At 42.1% G+C, this 12,058-nt stretch overlaps 2 protein-coding genes across 2 annotated transcripts; both read right to left on the reverse strand.

Moving 5' to 3' along the window:
- Window positions 1–380: 380 nt before the first annotated feature.
- ciarta (circadian associated repressor of transcription a) lies at window positions 381–6,077 on the reverse strand. The gene is made up of 6 exons (XM_070985139.1): window positions 5,826–6,077; window positions 4,426–4,776; window positions 4,256–4,331; window positions 4,054–4,132; window positions 3,134–3,287; window positions 381–2,799 (listed from the first exon to the last, which is right to left on the reverse strand). Exons 2-6 carry the CDS (start codon window positions 4,774–4,776, stop codon window positions 2,419–2,421), a joined length of 1,041 nt encoding a protein of 346 aa, XP_070841240.1. The 5' UTR covers window positions 5,826–6,077; the 3' UTR covers window positions 381–2,418.
- A 3,851-nt stretch (window positions 6,078–9,928) lies between these two features.
- On the reverse strand, window positions 9,929–11,505 carry mrps21 (mitochondrial ribosomal protein S21). The gene is made up of 2 exons (XM_070984911.1): window positions 11,405–11,505; window positions 9,929–10,364 (listed from the first exon to the last, which is right to left on the reverse strand). Exons 1-2 carry the CDS (start codon window positions 11,485–11,487, stop codon window positions 10,184–10,186), a joined length of 264 nt encoding a protein of 87 aa, XP_070841012.1. The 5' UTR covers window positions 11,488–11,505; the 3' UTR covers window positions 9,929–10,183.
- Between the last annotated feature and the right edge of the window lie 553 nt (window positions 11,506–12,058).

Below are 12,058 nucleotides of genomic sequence, written 5' to 3' on the forward strand. Positions count from 1 at the left end.
GATATTATCAGCAAAAAGCACATTAATTATCAAAAATAAGGATGGCCCCTTTACAAGTGTTATTGATCATTTTATAGATCTTAATAATACTGTTGCCTGCCACTGGCAGTATAATCAATAGTATGCATCATAATCTAAAAGATAGTAATTTTTTTAGATAATCAATTTTTCTATGATCTACTTCAGACAAGCTTGGACTGATACTGTATTTCACTCCAGAAATCAACAAACATTCTGTTTTGTGTTGAACCACATCGTTCATTTAATATGTAAAAACGTGCATTTATCAAGCACCGGTAATGACAATTTCATTATGAGAAACAAAGAAAGAGGCTAAAATGAAGAAACTAAAAACAAGACAAAATTTAAGACCTACAATTGGGAAATAAGATTTTTATTCTACTTAAAATTTTTCCTCTGATTTCACAAATGAAAGGTTTGTAACCAAGCACAGCAAACTGTACGCTGGGATGCCACATTTTATATACAAAAGCAACACTACACTACACGATTGTTCTCAATCATGTGCTTACATTTTCAATAACATAACTCAGGGTCTATGAAAATGACTAATGGTGAAGCCTGAAGAACATCTACACAGCAGCACATTTGGTTTGCAATGACATATGTGGTGACATGATGATAGTTACCATCGTCAGTTAAATAATACACATATGTATGATTAATGACGTCATTTCAGGCAAGTTACCTTTATGTCATATAAGTAAGGCTTACTGGTGACAAACCACCTAAGATGAAACACCATTCAACATGAATGATATCCGATTTCACATACGGTGGTACAAATGCCATTAAAAAAAGATCGATGTGTTCGGGAGTAGAAATAGTTTTGTTTATCGTCTCCATGATATTTCCTGCTACATAATCAAGAGTAAAGCACTTTGAGTGATACACATTTTACAAGTCAGATACAAATTCATTTTAAATGGGACACAGAAGCTGATTTTTGCCCTCACGATTGCACATTGCATTTGGGGCATCTGTGAGAAAAATAAGCCTGGCAACAAGCTAAATTGACTTTTTATGCCTTTCCATCCGCATCCAAAATGACAAGATTTCAAATAAAACACAATCAAAAGACAGGTTTACCTGTAGTCTCTGATTCAAGTACCTGCAGAGCCCTCGCGCTGAGGTTTTCAAGTGCAGATCCTTTTAAACAGCACTTTAATAAATAATATTGCAACTCTTTAAAGTTAACAAATGCGTAACATTTCCTCATTGTCAGCCAAAGTGCAGTTACATCTGTTTCAGTGTACGCTCGATCAAATATATCACGCCTGTTCCAAAATGTAAAAAAAAACAAAAAACAGTCACTTAAAACTCATATGTGTAATTTAAAAAAAAAAACTCTGGCCAAGTTTCTCTTATTTCCTCAACTACCACAGTCATTTTCGATCAGGTTGTGCTATTTCCCGTACAAAATGTAGCTCTTTCACCGTAAGTGTCAGTACATCTATTGTTATTTACAAAGAAACAAAGGTTTTGTGTGTGTGTTAAACGCTCGTGAATAAAAAAGTGACGTGAAATAAGGTGCACATGATGTGATAATGCAAATCGGTATTGTTTGGCACATTTTGGCAGGGGGCTAAATGGGTTTGTGCAACAATAGGTTATAATCAGCTGGCAAAATACAATTTTAAGCATCTTACATGCCCTTTTTAATCAACTGTGTCCATGATTGAAATTTTTATAACCTTATCAGCGCTGCAACTAACAATTATTTGCACTACAAATGAAGCTGCCAATGATTTGCTCAAATCATCATGTTTTTTTGTCTATAAAATGCAAAAAAAATGTGAAAAATGCTTATCACAAGTCCCTGGAGTGCAAGTTTACTATCATATGTGACAGAGAAAAGCAAAAAAAATCATTGCATGTAAAAGCTGGAAATGACATTTTTGCTGGAAAAATGAATGTTTTTTTGGACAGCTGCTGAATTCTACAACAGCAATGACCCTCTGTGTTTATTCATTTTCACCAAAGTGACATCTGGTTGTTTCGTTTTCCACCAATAGCGTGAAATCCTACACTGTCAGGGCTGCGTTTCATGATGAAAAAATACAAAACAGACCACAGACTGCTTTTAACGCATTATACATCTAAACTACTTCCAACATCTTTTAACTCAGCAAAATTCAGTGATACTCTCACATAGAAATATACACTTCATGGTAATATAGTGCAATAACACCAGTGTGAGCAATAACCACACTGGATAGTGTCGACAAGTGTCTCTGCATTTCTCCTCCTCCTCTTCTGGTTTTTACATGCCTTGCAGCCATCACAGACTGGCTCGGTGCCAAACATTATGCTTATGTAATCAAGTGCGCCCTCTGCCTTCACTCTGGCTGGCATGCTGTGGCACCTCCATGTGGTACCAAGGTCAGCTAAGGCCAGCTAAGGTGAGTCAGTTGTAGTAATGGTGCTGCTTGAGGACACTGAGCTGTCTTGTGTGGCTGGGCTGCCACAAGGGGAGGGCAGAGAAAACTCAGGCTGCTTCCGATTCTCACTTTCTCTCGTGCTACATAAACACGACGGCCTGCTTAAAGTGCGAGTGCTGTCTGTGAACTCGTGTCCAGCTGTACAGCTGCCCAAAGCTGGTCCGACTGTTTCTTCAGCTCGAGTTTTCTGTTTCTTGGGTGATCCAGGTAGATGCGTGGAGGCGGTGTCAAGTGAAGTCGCAGCCTCGCAGCTCCCGTGTTTTCCATGCTGATGTTGCTTATGGTTGCCTTGGACTTTGCCAGAGTGGTCAGGGTCGGACCAGCTCATTTTTCTCTTCTGGAACGGGAAAGCGAAACCAAAAATAACAACCATGACAAACCAAGGTCTTAAAGGAGAACTACCGTTAATGTCTTTAACCCTCTCATAAACATGCTTTATATAGCTCCCCTAAATCTTTAATGCAATACTGTTTTTGCTTTCTCATTTCATCTTGTTAGGCCTTCTTTCACCTAAATGTATTAATATATTTCACATGGACGCTTGGTCGTTTTACAAATATATGTATTGTCATGTTAACCTCCCTGCCTCATGAGGCCCGTGGTTTGATTAAGGCACACTTGCCAAGGCATTGTCATATGATAACAAAGGGAACATCCAGTATGACACTCACCTTAACTGGCATGTGGAGCTGATTTTGGCGCCAGTGTGGTGGGAGTCTGGGAGTGGTGGTCTGGCTTGGTGTATCTGTGGACTGCAATGCCACCTGAGGAAACCAAATTTTGAGCATCATCTCTATCTGCAGCAGGTTTTGGAGGTATTTCTCTCTGCAGAAAAAAAGGGAACAAGCATAAATGACAATGCTGGGCGCTGCCCTCCGTGTTTTCATTCTGCAGCTGCACATGCCGCTGCTACAGTTTCACACGAGCATTAATATCCTCCGCCCTCATGTTTCACAGAGGGCAGTGCTTAGCCCCTCCACACACACACACACACAGAGTGGAGCAGGGGGAAACAGGTGAAGATAACACTGTCAGTACTGGTTACATACAGGCTCTGTAGTGAACAGCACGTGCTGACTGATTTGTGTTTGCCGGAAGTGATGAAATGTCGTCCTGGTGTGTTTTATGTGCGTGAGTGGGCAGTGCGCCAGACTCTATAAAAATAGCCTGTTAATTATACCATGAGAATCCGCTCATATGGTACCTTAGGAGGCAATCTGGCCTTGTGTGCTCTGAGTCATCTGGCATGCAGTTAACACCAGTTGTAATTCTGTTTTAATGCAATCCCAACTTCTGACACTCCTGGTGCTCCTCACCACTGGTTTGAAAGAAGGAATTAATGGGAGTAAAAGGCAAACTAATTTTAAAAGTGACACGTTCTCTTTTTAAATAAGTGCTGTGTGGTGGATCTGAATTAAGCCTATTTGACGAGCGGTTCACGTGGATTCTGAAAAGTGACTGATAAACATTCTTCTGCCAGTCTACAAAGAAACTTTAAAGTCTTTCATTTGAGAAGAGAATTTGGTCAGCCTTAGTGAAACACTGCTGGGTACGGGTGAGAAGAACAATACCCTACTTGTGATGTTCTTACCCCATCTCAGGTCTCTGTATTATCCCAAGAATCCTCTGCAGTCTGTCTATGGCAACACTTTGCTGGAAACTGGATAAACCTGTCACAATCAAAATATACCAAACAGCCGTCAAGGCAAAGTGGGACTTGGGGTTTTCATTACAGGATGGGATAGATGCACTAAAACTTGAGAAGAGATGATTGACATTGCTCAACCACATACCTTTGACAAATCGCCCAGTCTTCAGTCCATGCAGAAGCTCAAACAAAGGCCGGGTAAACCTGCGCAAATCTGCACACTGAGGGATTAAGGAGAAAGAATAGTTTTACTGCTATGACTGAACTGATATCTGGCCAACATAAAAACTCAAAAAAGACCTTAAGGCTGCTCACTTTCTGAGCGAAGACCAAGTCCCCTGGTGTTGCTGAAGACGAGCCCAGCGTGGCAGCTCCAGGAGAAGAGGCTGACCCGGGATGCTTAGTTTCATCAGGGCAGCGCTCAGGCTGGTCGCCCTTGGACCTCGAGCGCGGCCGATCAGAGCGAGCTGCGAATCCGAGGTAATTTCGAGAAAGTGCGATTCCTTCACCAACCGAGAGGGACTTTGTCATTCCGCTGTCCCCCTCTCCCTCCGAGAAGACATCTGCCTCATCCTCAGTCTGCTCACTCTCGCTGAGGAGAAAGCTCGAGGTGGAGGGTAGCGAGTCGTAAGATGGCCATTTGGAAGAAGTGCCCAATGAATTCATCTGCGGAGACGAGGAGATAATGTCCAAACAGAACTTCAGTGAGTGCAAAATCAAACAGGCAGGGCTGCAGGATGCTAATCAAAGAAACTTAGCACATAATCAGTATAATACATGCTAAAAGGAGATCTCTTTGGGTCTGCCAGTTGCACAAATCAAAGCCTTTATATGAAATATCCATCCCCAACATGACTCCTCTGTAAAACATTTAGTAAAATGTGATACTGGCTAAATGACATGTCATAATATCTTCTAGTGTTGTAGATGTTTACTGTCTCACCTTCAACAGACCAAGAAAATCAAAGCTATATCACCATCAAATTACTTTTCTCATACAGCATCACAACATCGGCACTGCATCAGTACCAGTCAACCCATATTACAGCAAAAAAAAAAAAAAAAAAAAGTGTGTAGAAAAGCTGAAGAAATTCGAAAACAATCTCAAAATTTAGCAAAAGCAGCCAAAGACGATCCAATCCAGTCAGTATCAGGCAGTTTGTGTTCTTGTTGCCAAGCCATGAGTGAGGATTTCACCAAGTCTCAGCAAGTATATCATAATCAAGATGAGGACAAGGCAAAGGATCAACACTGATATTATCGCACGCACTCGAAGGACCTGCTCCTATGCAAATCAGCTCCTGCAGACCCAGAGTGGTACACTCTGTGCTCAGTGGAAAATAGTTGGGTCATCTGGGGACATGTGTACATCCACTGTTGACAGTGATCACCTCGTGTAACCTCAACATCAATAACAAACCTTTGACCTGCTTTATGATTTCACCTTAACATTGGGAGGATTTCTACAGCCATGCTGTATTGTATAAACAAGTGAGGATACTTCAAAGTTGCCACTTAACTCAAAACCTTCGTGAAACACATAAAAACCACAGTACGTGCGGTCCTGTCATGACGCCCGAAGGCAGCTAGTCAGAGAAGTAACATGAAAGTTATGACGAAAAGTGGCTTGTTAATCTAGTTAAGGTAAAGCAAGTAATAAGTCGAGTCTGAAAAACAACAAAAAAATAACAGAAAAGGGAAGGAAGAGCTCTTACCTCCGAGATGGAGCAGAAATTGATTCACAAAGACGGTGAAACAAACAAGCGACGCGTGAGAAGGCACGTTGCGCTTCTTGAACACGTTGAACTATTTCGGCTCTTCCAGAAGTATAACCGAGCTAACGGCTACCTTCGTGGGCACAGATGTGTCCTAACAGCGGCTTCGTCTGTTGTCAGGACCCTCGGTGCTGATTCAAGCCCTGGTCGCCTCTCGTTTACTTACTCAGGCTACCAACCAGTTCAAAAAGTACCCACAGGGCGCAACGGACCCTACACGTGCTGAACGGCCACGGCGCCGCGATTGGCTGAGAGACGCTGGATCGCTTCTCATTGGCTCAGAGGCTTGGCCAATCGGCAGCGTTCGCAGCGTCGGTTGGCCGGTAAATGCGTAGATCCCACCTCACCTGCAACGGCCGCACGTGCGCGTGGTGTGGCTGGAGAAGAAGAAGAACAGCACGCGGCCGCCGTCGTGCAAGAAATGCTGGCACTCAAATGAGGTTACAATTAATGGCTTGTTTTTATGGACACTATTCTTTGGGGGGAAATAACTGTAATCAAAGCTCAAAATGCGGAAATTTGTGATCTAGAGCCCCTACTTTTTCTTTTTTTTTATTTGTTTTTATCTTTATGCAAACTTGTCTTCTGTTGGAAGAGGCAGTGTAGACATATACAGATACAATATAAGCCCACCCGCATAGACAACAATGTGCATAAAAGATAAATGGAGACCACATTTAGGCTTGAGACAAAGTCCAACACAGTGGTGGAGCCAAAAATAACAATCATACCTAAAGATACTCTACTACCTGGTCATGTATGACAAGCCACTTCAACATATGACCATCCTTCTACTCCACATTCTCCCAAATGATCATAAAATTCATGGAAATTTTAATAATAATAATAGTGATGCAGGGCTATACTTGTAAGGAGCAGCCCAATTGGACTTTGGGTTTTTAAATTTTCTGCTTTAGAGGTTCTACTTTCTTCATTGCTCATGATGAAGTGAATATTAATAATCCAGAAAAGATTATGAGGTACAGCATCATAGGCCTATTAGAGCTAGAGACAGAAAGCTTGGGACACTCTTACATACACTAGTTACATAATGAGATTGCTATATGCTGAGCAGTCAATCACTGCGTTGTGTGCACAAATAGGATGCTGTTACCTGCAGAATGATGTATCTGGCAACTAACTGACTGGCTGAGAAGGCTGCATATAACCAAAAAACAGATGTTTATGGTGATAACGATGAGAATTATGAGACCATTTCGCAAATTGGTGCTGGATGTGGAGGAGAGAAGCAGTCTTAGTCTGACTCTCAGCCAGGCGGTCAAACATCTCCGGTGACTGGTATGAAACTTAATTATAGTCTGAACAATACTGATGAATTGCCCTTGTTGTTTCCATTATCGCAAAATAACTTCAAGTTGGACAGAGCTCGCAAGACCACTGAATTTCCAAGCATCCCCCTGCACATCAGATGATCACTAATGTTCTTTTTATGGTGTTTGTGTTTCTTGCCTGGGGCTCCTTGGTGTCTTTTGAAAGCAGGCTTGGTGCCTGCTCCTGAGGTTTGCATAGCGACATTTAGTTCCAGATTTTTGGATTGCAAAAGAGATACTGTCACCAAGCAAACAGCATGTTTAGTACTATCAAGCTGATAGAGAAACCACGCAAACAATTGCAGCCAATACCAAAGGCTCTCTGTATACAGAACTGTGAACACTGAAAGAGCTGAAGGCCGGTTTACCATTTCAAAGGTGCGGATGCTCAGCCTGCATGCATCATCTGCTGGTCGCAGTGGGAATGTGTTTGCTTTATGATTTTTTTGCAGATAATATCTGCAAAAAACAGGGTTCTCAGCTAAGTGAGAACTGCTGTCCATGGTTCTAACCAGGTGTGGCTAGTTCTTGATGAGACAGGTGGCTAAAGGACATGTCATAATATCTTGTGACATGTAATATCTAGGCGGTGACGCGTTTGCAGTTCTGCCCGCCCTGTGGTTGATATTTGTTAGTGATAAGGAAGCGTCAGGGTGTGTGTGTGTTTGAGGTGGATGCTGGGAAGAGGCCAACAAACACATTTGCACATTTCACAATCATATTACCGCACACTGACAGCACAACCTGTGTATATTGCACAGACCGTGTCCCCCTTCGCTGAAAAAGACATGCTGGATGATTGCAAATGACACTAATATTACCAATCTGCTCAGTTCAAAAGAGCATATTTTACCTGTGTGTAGCAAATTTTTCTGTTTAATTTTCCCATATTTTGAGATATTTGCCTCCGTCACCGCAATACAGTGGAGGTGAGAGAGAATTTTTGACATGTTCTCAATTGAAAACAGTACAAATAAATTAAAAATTTAACCTCATCAACTTTTTGTAAATATATTCTCATTCTGAATTTGATGCAGCAGCACGTTTCCAGAAGTTGGAACAGGAGCATCAGTCGATTGGGAAAGTCGTGGAACGCTCCAAAAACACCTGCTCGGATCATTCCACTCAGGAACACTTTGTGAAACTGAGGTCAGTAAATGCAGTTTGTTGGCAAATGATTGCATTCTGTTTTTATTTACTCTTTACACAGCGTGCCAACTTTCTTTGGAATTGGGGTTGCAGTTTCAATGATAACTGCTCACAGTCCATTATATCTGGGGTAGAGTTGAATCTGAGAAAACCAAACAGCAAAGCTAGACACCACAAGAGATAAGTTGTTTTCTTCAGAAGATCACACTTCCACCCGTCCACAGACTGAAGCCACGGGACAGGGCATCAACATGACCTGGTAACCTCTCAAACAAGCGAGCCTGGTGTGAGTGTTTAACTTTCCCTGCGTGAGGGGAGCGAGAACAAGAGCTCACTTTAAAGCCCCCTGAGGTGAAAGCACAGGCTCTGGACAGATGTGCACAGCTGATGGATCTCGCTTCTGGCAGTTTGCACGAGGCGGCCGACACCATCAGCGGACATTAACGCCACACTGTGCAGCCGTGACCTCGAATTAATGAACAGTGACTGCATCGTTTGAATTTCCTCACATCCAAGTACTTCTGAGGCTTTTCTGTAGCTAAATTGACCTTTCTAAACACAAATGTGTTTAGATAGCTAGAAAGAAAGAAAGAAAGAAAGAAAGAAAGAAAGAAAGAAAGAAAGAAAGAAAGAAAGAAAGAAAGACAACCTTCATTGTCACAATTCACACACCATGCAGAGTTATGAGGGGGGGAAACTGCACACGACATGCTTCTGTGAAATAATTTCTCCACATTTATCCCATCCTGGAATGTCCTTCCTCCGTCCGACAGCGGTGCCCGGGGACCAAGTTTCTTCTCCGTCACCATTGGTCAGGTGGTGATCTTGCATGTTTTTTAGAGGGGGGTTTCATTTTTATGGAGGATCCCCCAGGTGAACATGGGGAGAACATGCAAACTCCACACAGAAAGGCTTCTTTCCTCGAGCAGGAACCTAAGGCATGGTGGAGGACACGCCCCCCGGTGCCCACAGCAAGAATCGAACCCGGTACCTTCTAGCTGTGAGGCGATAGTGTTTCCACTGTGCCACCAAGTTTACAGTAGAAACCAGTTTGTCTTTGCTGTTCTGTTAGGTGGCATGGTAACACAGTGGCAAGACTGTCGCCTCACAGCTATAAGGTCCTGGATTTGATTCCCACCTGGGGCGCTGTTGCCTTCGGTGCCTGCTGCCCCTTATCTTGAGGAAAGGGGCCTTTCTGTGTGGAGTTTGCATGTTCTCCCTGTGTTCACCTGGGGGATCCTCCATAAAAATGAACCCCCCCCCCCCCCCAAAAAAAAAAAAAAAAAACATGCAAGAAGATCACCGCCAATGGCAACAAAAAGGAAACTGGGTCCCCGGGCGCTGGTCAGCTGGCAGCCCACCGCTCCTGGTCTGCCACGGAGGAAGGACTTACCAGGATGGGTCAAAAGCGGAGGAAGAATTTCACCGGTGCATGGCGTGTGTGTAGCATGTTGTGTTGTGTGTGACAAATAAAGGGCTTTCTTTCTTTCTTTCTTTCTTTCTTTCTTTCTTTCTTTCTTTCTTTTCCAACAGAAGTGTGATAAATACTTTTTCACAAGCTCAAGATTTTCAGCAATTGCCTCACATTTAATAGTAAGATTTTGTGGGAAGATGAACAATGAATGCACGTCCACAAACATTTTCTTCTTTTTACTGTTAAACAATGTGACAACATGAAAGCCTTTTCGTCCTCAGTGTTTCCCAAGTCCATTTAGATGTGACAGTGACATTGCGCCGATCTTGACTGCTTCTTCCACTTTGCTGGCCATGTCTCAACCAGTCCACCGACAACGTCCCATTTCATCACACTCCATTTCACTAGCAGCCGAGCCAGGGATCCTCTCTGTTTGTCCTGGAGATGAAGGCAATTTTTCGGCCCATTTCCATGTGGTAGATCCGGCGGCATTTCTCAAAGTTCTTCCGCTGTCGCTCTCGGCAGGGCTTCTCAAAGTAGCGCTTGTTCTTCACTGTTTCAATAATCCCATCCTGACTCAGGATCCTGGAGTATGTGGAAAAAACATGTGAATGACTGGGATTTGGGTTGCATTCAAGACACTCTGTTCAACAGGTAAATGAAAAAAGAAATGCAGGTGATGCTGGCACAGCAGAGAGGGTAAATCATTTGTATAGTTTAACATTAATGGCATTTTTCTGCTTTGGTTAGCAAAGCAGTATGTACCATACTCCAGCCAGGATAGCCTTTTTTTTTTTTTTTTTGCAATGTACTGATAAAATTATATTAATGTTGCAGATTTTTCTGTCCAACCAGCAAGAAATACAGTCAGTTTACAGTCACACATCCACTTACAACTCTGAGTAAAAGCTATCAGTGGTGCAGCAGAACACATTTGTAATGTACGTGCTTCATAAAACATGAGAAACATACATTCCTTTGTTCTTTAGACACCTCAGTGAATTTATGGATATGAAGGCTTACACATTTTACTCACAAAACATTATAATAAAAGCCAAGAAAGCACCACAGCTGCTTACACGCACCAAAGTTTTACAATCCTCTACATCTTCATTGCAATCCTAAACTTTCAAGCTGTACCTGGGTATGGGGTTTGAATTAAAATACTAGTTGCGACAGACAAACACTGAATGCGGTACATGTGCCAGCTTTGCTTTTCGTTGTAAAAACCGCAATAGGTCACAAAAATATCGCACAAATTCCTGGTTCTGCACAGCAGAAAACAATAATTATGTCTTGACTCATGAAATCTGTTTCTCTTGTTTTTAAAATGTTTGAGAAACAACCATAACCTGCCAATCACACTTTGACTAGCTATGACTTAGCGTCAAAGTTATTTTATCATTTATTTATTATTTTAGCATTGTAAGTGTCTTACAAAACCATCAAAACATCAAAACCAACCTTAGCTAATGTGTGACACCACTGCGCAGCCGCAGCTATGTGACATTGAGCAGGAGGCTAATGCTAACTAAGCTAATGCCAACTAAGCTAACGTTAGCTAAACATTCTTTGGATAAGAACAGGCTTTATCTCGTATTGTATCTTAAATTCATGAGTCTGACCTGTTTAAAGTCCTGTACGCCGCATCAACGTTGCCGTCACGAACCATCACTGTCCGCGCAATGAAACGAAGATGCCTCGACATGATGAGACCGGTACTCGCTCTACCACCGACCGGGTGGAAACACCTAACGATAAAAGGTTCCGGTGACAGAAAACCTACAAATAAACGCTAGGTGACGCTTGACTCAACTATACCTGTTAATAACTTTCCTCATTTGTTGGAGTTGACTCAAAACTGCAATTTTTTGGAGAGATTAATTCATATATATTTGTTGTAACATCTATGTTCATTTTTCACAATTCTAATTAAAGAAGTGGTATTTGGTTTGATGACAACTCACATAAAAAGTGTCATCACCATTTTTGTCTTGGCGAAATTCAAAGTAGGCCATCGTAAAAATCAGCCATATGTCAGAAAATATTTGTTTAAAATGTCCCCTAAATGAATGAATCTATATTAATAAACAACAACAAAAACATCCATGTCTCCACAGTATAGGGAACCAAGCATCAGTTCTTATAGTTTATATGAAAGGAGACAGCTTTCAGTGCAATCACAGATGTATGAAACAACATCCGTTGTTGTAGCAACAGGGACGGCGGTGTCCAGTGTTATTCTTTCATCAAGGCTATTCTCCTCTTCCTCTCATCCC

The sequence above is a fragment of the Chaetodon trifascialis genome, chromosome 17 (assembly GCF_039877785.1).
Source record: "Chaetodon trifascialis isolate fChaTrf1 chromosome 17, fChaTrf1.hap1, whole genome shotgun sequence".
Lineage (NCBI taxonomy): Eukaryota > Metazoa > Chordata > Actinopteri > Chaetodontiformes > Chaetodontidae > Chaetodon > Chaetodon trifascialis.

Excerpts from the sequence above, each read along its gene's own strand:
- mrps21 (XM_070984911.1), bottom strand. The coding sequence starts at position 11,487 with ATGTCGAGGCATCTTCGTTTCATTGCGCGGACAGTGATGGTTCGTGAC. Across the intron at positions 10,365-11,404 it reads GCGTACAGGACTTTAAACAG|GATCCTGAGTCAGGATGGGA; the intron begins GTCAGACTCATG and ends CACATACTCCAG.
- ciarta (XM_070985139.1), bottom strand. The coding sequence starts at position 4,776 with ATGAATTCATTGGGCACTTCTTCCAAATGGCCATCTTACGACTCGCTA. Across the intron at positions 4,332-4,425 it reads ACTTGGTCTTCGCTCAGAAA|TGTGCAGATTTGCGCAGGTT; the intron begins GTGAGCAGCCTT and ends TTAATCCCTCAG. Across the intron at positions 3,288-4,053 it reads ATACAGAGACCTGAGATGGG|AGAGAAATACCTCCAAAACC; the intron begins GTAAGAACATCA and ends TTTTTTCTGCAG.